The following is a 10,933-nucleotide window of genomic DNA, read 5'->3' on the forward strand; positions in this document are numbered from 1 at the left end:
TAGGATTGGCTGCAATTTGGAGAGCAGCCTTGCTATCACAATAAACTTCCACAGGTCGCTTGATAGGCACTCCAAGTTCAACAAACAGTCCTAATAACCAGACTACTTCTGCTATCACAACTGCTAGGCTTCTACACTCTGCTTCTGCACAGCTTCTTGACACTGTATGTTGCTTCTTGGATTTCCAAGAGATGAGTGAGTTGCCAAAGTTGACTAAGTACCCAGTTACTGAACTTCGTGTGTTTGGACAACTTTCCTAATCTGCATCACAAAAATATGTCAAACTATCTGCACCCGCACTACTCAGAAATATCCTCATGCATGGTTCATGTTTTAGGTATTTGACTACTCTCATAGTAGCATCGCAATGAGATTTTATGAGCTGTTGCATGAACTGACTGAGAGTTTGGACTGCAAACACAATGTCTGGTCGTGTAATAGTCAAATAGATCAACCTACCAATCAAACTTTGGTATTCACCCACATCTGTCAGGATTTCATCACTTGTAGTGCCAGTGTGTCTGTCAAACTCAGTAGAAGTGAACTTCTGGTTGAGATCTATGGGAGTTGAGACTGGCTTAGCAGCACTCAATTCTAAATCAGAGATGAGTTGAAGATAGTATTTCCTTTAATTCAATAGAATCCTTTCTTTGGATCTCATAACTTCAATTCTTGAGATCACCAAGATCCTTCACCTTGAACTTCTGATAAAGGACACCTTTGGTCTCATTGATGAATTCCTCACTATTTTCAGTGATTAGTAAGTCATCCACATATATCAACACTGCTACAAAGTCATCTCCTTTCCTTTTAGTGAATAATGAATAGTCATATAGCCTCTGAACATATCCTGCAGCTGTTAAGGCCTCACTGAGCTTAATGTTCCACTGTCGTGAGGCTTGTTTAAGCCCATATAATGATTTCAATAGTCTACAGACCTTTGTTTCTCCCTGTCTCCTAAAACCTTGAGGAAGTTCCATATACACTTCCTCATACAAATCCCCTTGCAAGAATGCATTGTCTACGTCCATTTGTGATATATTCCAGCCTTTAGAAATAGCAAGAGCAATCACAGTTATCATCTTGGAAGCTGGTGAAAAGGTTTCATTATAGTCTAGACCTTCTCTTTAGTTATAGCCCTTGGATACCAACCTAGCCTTGAGACTTTCTACCTCACCACTTGCTTTGTATTTTATCTTGTACACCCATTTTGAACCAATAGCCTTCATGCCTTTTGGAAGGTCAATAACATCCCAAGTTATGTTATCCTTTAAAGCCTTAATCTCAGTTTTCATGGCTTTAATCCACCTTTTGTCCTTAGATGCTTCACTGAAGGTTTTTGGTTCTATTAATGCTGAGATTCCAGCCAAGAAACTTCTACATTTACTAGTCAACCTGCTATAGGATAGATAGTTGGATAGGGGATAGGAGGAACTCTTTTTTTGTAGTGGTCACATTCTGCAACCATAGAGGTTCCTTTGCAGTTTTTTTTATTTTTTGACCTCAGTTGACTCTTGTTCAAGCATTGCTGGAGGAGTCACTTCATTTTCCTGCATTAAGTGTTTTTTCTGAACTGCATTGCTACTTGATGATGCATTAACATTATCATTTTCTGTTACTCCATTGTTGTAATCTGCATTTGCTGCTGGTGAGTCTTGCATAACATGGGCATTTGCTTCTCCAGTTCCTTCATGTTCTGCGATCTTAGTCCCTGCATTGTTAGTCAAAGCCACTCCCCTCAACATACTCCTCTAAATCACTGCTTCCAATTCCTTCTGACTGCAGATGCATATTGTCATAGGAGTTCTATAGAGGTTCAAATTGTTCCAGGCCTGAGATGGGATCTATAGTTGTTGTATGTCCTTCTCCATAGTGAGATGTGGAACAATGTTTGGCAAATGGAAAGATATTCTCCTTGAAAATAACATCTCTGCAAATAAAGAAATAATTAGTATTCAAATCCATTAGCCTGTAGCCTTTTTGTGTTTTTGCATAGCCAAGCAATACCGATGCTTTTGCTTTGGTGAAAATTTATCTTCCTTAACCAAATTAGTGGCGTAACAAAGACACCCAAACACTCTAAGGTGAGACAATGAGGGTGACTTCTTATGAAGGAGCTCATATGGAGTTTTCCCATTCAACAACTCAGTAGGCAGCCTGTTTATCACATACACAACTATTTTGATGCATTCATCCCAGAACTTTGTAGGAACACTTGCTTGAAACTTCAATGCCCTAACTGTATCTAGAATGTGCCTGTGTTTTCTCTCCACTACTCTATTCTATTATGGAGTATATACATGTTACGACCCAAAATCCACTAGTCGTGATGACACCTAACCCAACCCGCTAGGTAAGCCAACTAATATCTATCCAGTTTTAATGATATTTAACAGGATAATTAATCAAAAAAAATTATCTAAATCTTATACATTCCTAATGACTGGTAGTACACAAATCATGAGCTTCTAAGAATAGAGTTTACAAAGCTAATATGAAGTAAATACATCATTTGTTTGAAAAGATAGGTAAATAGAGCTTTATAATTCTAAGGCTACCATGAACAAGAGGCAGCTACAACAGGGACGCAAGTACATCTTCTAATTCAGCTCCCCTCGAACACAGCAACATCGACATTCGAAATCTGCATGCAATGTGCAGGAAGTGTAGTATGAATACAACCGACCTCATGTACTCAATAAATAACAAACCTAAACTTAGGTTGAAAGTAGTGACGAGCTGGAACATAGGTTAAGTCCAACACCAATATCCAATAGTAGTTCATAACAATGTACAACATATAAATAAGGAAGTAATTCTGAGATAAAATGCTTGGTTTTTTCATAGTTTTTCCGAAAAATAGTTCCGCCTTTCAAGTATATTAGTGAAAACTCAACTCCTTTACCGAAATCATCGAAAATACGAGTAAGTTTGAACATTGTGAGTTTTTTCAAAAATCCTTTCAATAGTAAATATGATGTTTCATTTCTTCCATTTAGCATGTGTGAAATACCTCTCTATGCCCATATATCAATGTGTGAAAAAAGTCATGAATGACGTGATACCTCTCTATGCCCATATATCAATGTGTGAAAACAAGTCATGAGGAAAAATGCATCTTTATGCCTGTATGCCATGTGCATGTCAAATGCGATGCGACTTAGTAAAAAAGCCATATGCGTACTCTCAGAGTATCAATTCACTCAGTCCTCCCAGTCACTCAGTCCTCACAACCACTTAGTCCTCATAGTCATTCAGTCCTCACAGCCACCCAGTCTTCCCAATTACTCGGTACTCGCACTCAGTAGGTACCTGCATTCACTAAGGGTGTGCAGACTCCGGAGGGGCTCCTTCAGCCCAAGCGCTATAACAAGCCAATCATGGCATAACAATCAGGCCATCGGCCTCACTCAGGCATAAATCAATAAAACATGTTGCAGTGTGCATCTCGATCCCATAAATATTCTCACAATCAGGCCCTCGGCCTCACTCAGGCATAAATCAATAGAACATGCTGCGGCGTGCAGCCCGATCCTATAAATATCCTCACAATCAGGCCCTCGGCCTCACTCAGTCATCAATCTCTCCAGTCTCTCGGGCCCTCAATATTATAAAACTAGTCGGACAACAATGATATGATGTTTCAATAAATAATAACTGGGAATGAGATATGATATGAATACATGAATATGACTAAGTACGAAATATCAATGAAATCAGTGAGGTGACAGCAATAAACAACCATTATGGATCCTAACAAGATCAACATAAAGCCTAAACATGAAATCACATGGTGAAAACACATATATCAACAAACTAGGGCCACTAAACCGTGCCAGGGAAACAACGGAGTCACAATTCACAGGGTGTACGCCCACACTCCTGTCACCTAGCATGTGCGTCACCTCGACACCAATTACATAGCACATAATTCGGGGTTTCATACCCTTAACACTAAGTTTAAAAGAGTTACTTATCTTGAACAAGCCGATTCCACTACTGAGCAAGCCAAGCGATGCTCCAAAAATGCCATCACGCACGTTACGACCTCTGAACGGCTCAAAACTAACCAAAATACAAATCAAATACATCAAACAATGCTAAAGGAACCAATCCCAATCGAAAAAGGCCGAATATTTAATCAAAAGCTCAAAATCGGCCAAAACGCCCAACCCAGGCCCGTACCTCGGAACCCGACAAAATTTACAAAATTCGACAACCCAATCAATTACGAGTCCAACCATACTAGTTTCACTCAAATCCAAATCCAAATCTGTGTTCAAAACTCCGAAATTCACTTTATAAAATTTTAGACAAAACCCTCAAATTTTGCTTTAAAATCATCAATCAAATGACAAAAACGAAGATAGATTCATGAAATATAACTAAAATCGATTATAAAACACTTACCCCAATCCATATGGTAAAAGTCGCCTCCAAAAATTATCCAAATACGAGCTCCCCAACTCAAAATATGACCAAATGAACAAACCTTCCATATTAAGTAATTTTACCCAACTGTTCTGCCTCGTTTTACATGTCAAACAATCCCGAAACTTGCTTTTGATACCTCTAGTGGATTTCTTATAAAATTTAATCAAGATAAACTTTTGAATCACTCTATTTGACCTTATAATGAAGGAGATATGTTGGTTTCAATATTTGAAAATAGTGCAAATTTTTAAATACGAAGCCGTGACAATTTCGTAATTAATTTGAAAAATATCTGGCAACCTAATTCTTAGTAAAATGGCTATAAAATCCTCATAAGATGTCCAAATTCGATGATTCCTTTTGGTATACCTCCGTAATTCCAATAAGGATCTAATGCTTCAATCAAAATAGAAATTAGAGCTCATTTGCTTAATGTAGTACCATTTATGCTTGAAAAAACGACGTCGGAACATAAGAAAAATGAGCACAACACAACCCAAACCTATCCAAAAGTCACCCGAGCCCCTCGTCACCCTGTATGAACATACCAACAAGTCTCATAATATAATACGGACCTACTCGAGGCCTCAAATCATATATAGCAACATTGAAACGACGAAACGTTCCTCAAATCAAACTTAATCAACATTCGAACTTTCGACTTCCAAGACTCGCGCCGAAACATATCAAATCAACTCGGAATGAACTCAAATTTTGCACACAAGTCCTAATACATCATACGAAGCTATCATGCCCCCAAACTACCGAGTAAAGTGCAAATGCTCAAAATGACCGGTCGGATCGTTACAATACACAACTACTTTGATGAACTATCCCATAAGCATCAAACAATTCATTTATGTGTTTGCTAAAAAATTCTATGCCATTATCTGTTCTAACTACTTTAACTTTGGACTGAAATTAGGTTTGTAACAACAACAAACCCAGTTTTATCCCAACATATGGGGTCTGGGGAGGGTAGTCTGTAAGTAGACCTTACCCCTACCTAATGCAGGTAGAGAGGCTGTTTCCGATAGATCCTCGGCTTAGGAAGGGCAAGAAGAAGAAGAGGGAAGCAAGGAAGGAAGGAAGAAAGATGGAAGAGAAAAAAAGGAGAGATAAAAGATAAGTAATATAAAATAATAGCAACAGGGAAATTAGGAAGGGCAATTAGGTTTGTAACATGGCAAGAAATTTCTTCAATACCACAACAACATCACTTTTCAATTGAAGCAAATGCACCCAAGTATACCTTGTATTATCATCCACAAAAGTTAGGAAGAAATATTTTCTATCATATGCAACAGAGATAAAGGATTTTCATTTCTACTCATACTTCTAGGAAATACTAGGAAATACTTTGGACTGAAATTAGGTTTGCAACATGGCAAGAAATTTCTTCAACACCACAACAACATCACTTTTCAATTGAAGTAAATGCACCCAGGTATACCTTGTATTATCATCCACAAAATATAGGAAGAAATATTTTCTATCATATGCAATAGAGATAAATGATTTTCACTTCTACTCATACTTCTAGGAAATACTAGCCTATTTTGCTTAGCTAGTGGGCATACAGGGCAATCATTATTCACTACTACATCTACAAATTTGTTATGAAATAGATCCAAGTTCTTCATAGTACTAACTGAAGCATGGCCTAGCTTTTTGTGCCATAAGACTCTATCTTCTTTATTACTTTGTGTAGTTGTAGTTGATGCAAATTTTCTTATTCCTTTGATAAATTTTTCCAAATCTCCTTTGAAGTTCTTCTTCAATATGTACAGACCACCTCTTTCTCTACCAATCCTCCTCACCTTACCATTGTAGAGATCCTGAAATAAACAGAAGTCAGGGAAGAAATTCAATGAACAACACAGCTGCCTAGTTAGTTTGGATACTGAGATTATGTTGAACTTAAACTCAGGTAGAAACAAAATATCTTCCAACTTCAACTCATCACATATAATAGCATCTCCAATATGTGTTATATTAGACTTCTCTTCTTTAGACAAATGTACTTGATCACTGTCACATTTATTTACTTTATTCTTAGTATTTAACATATCTTGCTCACCAACTATGTGATGTGTAGCTCCAGAATCAATTATCCGTTCTTTACAAGTAAAGCTTGCCATTAAGGAGGTTGTAATACCTGCCATGTTAACCTGATGTTCTGGAGTCTCCTTGTTCAGCATGCTCAAAATCTGCCTATATTGATCCTTAGTGAAGTATGGTCCTATCTTTAATACGTCACAGCTACTTCTTCCCTCATTCTGATGTGCTGATTTGTCATTCTCTAAGCCACCTATCGTCATGTTAGCTGCATATACTTATTTTTGAAATCAGTTGAATAGCTAACTAGCTTGTAGCAATTTTTCTTAGAGTGCCTGGGTTATTGCAGTAATCACATTTCACAAACGACTTCTTTCCTTTGTACAGTCCCTTGTTATTCTGCACAGTCATTTTTCCTCTACCTGTTCGCATAGCAACAAGATCTCCTCTATTTGGAAAGACTAGATGTGCACTAGAATTCTGTCTCTCATCCTCTATAATCAATGCATAAGCTTGATTAAATGTTGGCTCCACAGTCTTCATTAGGATCTGACATCTTGCTTGATCATATGTCTCATTGTGACCACTTAAAAACTGCATTAGCCTTTGCTGCTAAAGGTGTTCAACATACTCCTTCGAATTAGGAATAGGCACCACTGCATCATACTCAGCCCACAATTCATTTAACCGAGTGAAATATGCAGAGACTGAATCTGTTCCCTGCGAAATAGTAGCAATTTTCCTATGCAACTGAAATATTCTCACACGATTCACTTTATCGAACCTCTCTCTCAAGTCTTCCCATACCAAATGTGCATTAGATGCGGAGACAATGCCGAGTAAATCCGGAGATACAGTGTTTATGATCCAGGAAAGCACGATTGCACTACTTGTTTCCTAGTTCTCATGCAATTCAGATTTGAACGAATCCTTTTTGCATGTCCCAAGTACAAACCCTAGTTTCCTCTTAGCTTGCAAAGCAATTCACATTGAACGATGCCACCATCCGTAATTTTCTGAACCAGTAAGTTTTACAGGAATCAAAATCGAACTAGGAGTATCTGAGGGATGAACGAACAAAGGATGTGTGTGATCGATTTTTTCGGCCGCCATTGACGATCGTCAGTCACAGCTTCGCGATGAAGACAACGATGAAATTTCAGCCAAATTGAACAAAATTTGCGGAATCACAGCTCTTCACTGCTCTGATACCATGTAAGCTTGATGAATCTAAGCTCAATTTCCAGAATCATCCAAGCAATTTGTTATTAGGTTTGAGAGTAGAAAGGTTGAGCTTAAGAGAGAAGAGAGGAATTGCAGTGAAATGAAAGTCTGTTGTTTTGTTATAGATGAGTATAATTTTATATACAATTACACACTAACTCAACTTTGTACTAATATAATTACTTAACTACTGTGTCCCACAACTATAACCGACTAACGAGCTCATCTTCTAACTAACAAAACTGACTAATAGCTCACAAGATTGACCTTCAACTGGTTCTGAGTCAGCTCTGACTATGACTTTTTTTTTTAATTTAAAAAAATAATTATGACTTGGCTATTGGCTTCTACCCTAAATCTATAAAATAATGCAGAATTTTTCAGAACCCAAAAAATCTACGTATTTATTTAAATGAAAGAGAGATTAGCAAAAGAGGAATCAAAAACATCGAAAAGATGATTAAGGCCATACTTTTTGTTTTTACAATTACTTATAAGATGAATGCATATTGGTCAAGAATCAAAGACAAAAAATGTAAAATTTTGTTTGTTATTCAAGAATTTGCAAGTTTCATTCACGTAATGTGTGTAAAATTAGAATTCTCGTCTGTTTTCTCCTTTATTGTTGACGAGTCTATGCACTCAAAAACATTTTAAAATGGAGAAAAAAAGGAAAAAATAATGTTCATTTTCTCTTTAAATTAATTTTGGAAATTTATGGTCAAGTTTTTCATTTATTTATGTAGAATATTTCCCAAAGTTAATCACATATATGCATGATTCATAATGGTCATGTCATGGCATTAATTTCGGTCGGGTATTGTATGAAAGGTAAAGATGATATATAGGGTCTATTTTGATGAACTTGGTGGAGATTTTCTATTTGATTCGAGTGGGTCCCTTTCCACGTCAGTCTTGCATGTTGCCACGTCAGAATTGAATTTCTACGCAGTCCAAAAGGTCCACGTGGACATAGAGACGGTTACCTAATTTTTCAACGTTAAAGTTGGAAAAGACAAAATAAAAAAACGAATTAAAACAAAACGATACTAGTAATCTTTGTTTGTTTTAATTTGATAATAATAGGATCTTCTAATAATACCACTTCAGTTAAAGAAGGACAAGACACATTAAATAACCATAAGTTTCTATTTATGTGAACTTATTAGATTGAGGAGTTTATTTTAAAAAAAAAAAATTAAATTTGTGATGTAAAATAATACACATATATTTTGTGTGGCTATAAATATTTGCATAAAAGTAAATTGATTCTAAATATGAAATGGATTATTTTTTTTGCGCATGAATTAAAAGAAAATATGTCCACATAAATTAAAACGGGAGAGTAAGATAAAAGTTGCTGCATGCAGTTGGAAATAAAACGATAAATACGAATTAGATGCTAGAGCAGAATGTGTGGACATGACACCAGATAGGCACTTTTAAGCATGTTGTTTATAATATATTCACAGTTTAAAATATATTTAATGATTAGCCAATTTCATTCAAACTTCAGGGCACGATGTCCTAGAACTTCAAAGATTAAACTTCAGGACATTGTGTCCTAAAGTTCGAAAATTATGTCCAGAAATTCAAAAATTGTATCCAGAAGTTCGAATTTATGTCCTGAATTTTAAATTAGTAGTTCAGAAATTTAGGACACTTAGTCCTAAATTTCAAATTAGCAGCTCAAAAATTCAAGAAACAACTTCTCTGCCCATCGGGGTAGGAGTAAGGTCTGCTTACATATTACCCTCCCCAGACCTCACTTGTCAGATTATACTGGACCGTTGTTGTTGTTGTAAGTTCTGAATTTTGCATGAATTAGCTAATCTTGAAATATATTATAAATTGTAAATATAGCTTAAATAACGGACTTAAAAGTGACTATTGTTACACTTTGCCCGCAAAATATTTATAGTCAAAACGTTCAAATGAAGCTTCCTTTTAAAAAATAAAAAATAAATTAAGAACTAGGGGAAAGAAGTCAAGAACCGTTAACATATGTAGAACAAGCCATTAATAAAATAGAACATTAATACTAGCTGTTCCAAATATTATTAGCATTGTCGAAATACAAGCACGAGCGCTGATTTCGTACAGATGTGTTTTAGGTCCTTATTTATGGATATACCTCATTGGCAGTGTTAGTGTAGGATTTCTATAATATAGTGAAAAATATTTATCCTCTTTTTTATATTTCATAAAAATAAATACGTAAAAGTTTTTTATTTGTAATTTTATTTTTTAATAATCATACTAGTATTAGTACTCGCGCGATGCGCGAACACAAATTATGTCAAATTGTAATCTATGTTGTTTGAATTATGTGCAAATAACCTTAAAATATAAACTTTTCATATAAAAATTATATCACATTAGATATTAATTTTGAAGCAAGGTATGAAATTATTATTCAAATCTCGTAGTAGACAACTTTTATTTTATTTGTAGCAACCTAATCCCTTAATTTTAGTACTTGTATTTCGTTTTGGTGTCAATATTAAACAATACTAAATATGTCATGTTGTGATCTGTGTTGTTTGAGCACATTATATCATATTATTTTAAGAAAATTCTTATTATCACTTTGTTTTTGACTGAAAGTCAAATTTGTCTTATTCATCACATCATTTTATGCAAATTCTTTTTTTATTTTCGTTCTTTTCTTATAGTTATTGTATTATTTACTATTTAATATTATTATACTGTCAATATAATTTTTTATTAGCTTAATAATTTAATTAATATCTTGCTTATTATCTTTTTAATAGTCTTTAATAAATATAAATTTTTTATTCTTGAAATTTGGTATATTTTTATGCTTGTATCCTCTTATTCAGAATTTTTTAATCATTTAAATTTATCAGTAATATTTTTAAATATAATTTAATTATTTTATTTATTTATTTTTCAATTAATTTAAAGTATAAATCACACTACATTTATTTTTTTATACATCTCTTCCCTACTATATTTTGAATAGTTTTTATATTAATATTTTACCTATAACCAAAATAATATCATATTTTATTTTAAATTGTAAATTTGAATTAGTCTAAAATATTAATACATAATTTATTTGATTATTACGTTCCAAATATATTAAGTTCTCTTATAATTATTTTTTTATTAGATGAAGTTAAATTTTCTTTTCTTGTTAACTTTAAGATACAAATTTAATTTTTAATTATCATTAGTAAAATTACCTCTATTA

At 34.5% G+C, this 10,933-nt stretch overlaps 1 protein-coding gene across 1 annotated transcript; it reads right to left on the bottom strand.

The window, feature by feature from the left end:
• Window positions 1–1,806: 1,806 nt before the first annotated feature.
• On the bottom strand, window positions 1,807–6,755 carry LOC104217464 (uncharacterized). Its single transcript, XM_070164400.1, has 4 exons — window positions 6,339–6,755; window positions 6,015–6,272; window positions 2,008–2,282; window positions 1,807–1,930 (listed from the first exon to the last, which is right to left on the bottom strand). The coding sequence occupies exons 1-4, from the start codon at window positions 6,753–6,755 to the stop codon at window positions 1,807–1,809; spliced, it is 1,074 nt and encodes a 357-aa protein (XP_070020501.1).
• Between the last annotated feature and the right edge of the window lie 4,178 nt (window positions 6,756–10,933).

This window comes from Nicotiana sylvestris, chromosome 12, assembly GCF_000393655.2.
Source record: "Nicotiana sylvestris chromosome 12, ASM39365v2, whole genome shotgun sequence".
In the NCBI taxonomy this organism is placed as follows: Eukaryota; Viridiplantae; Streptophyta; class Magnoliopsida; order Solanales; family Solanaceae; genus Nicotiana; species Nicotiana sylvestris.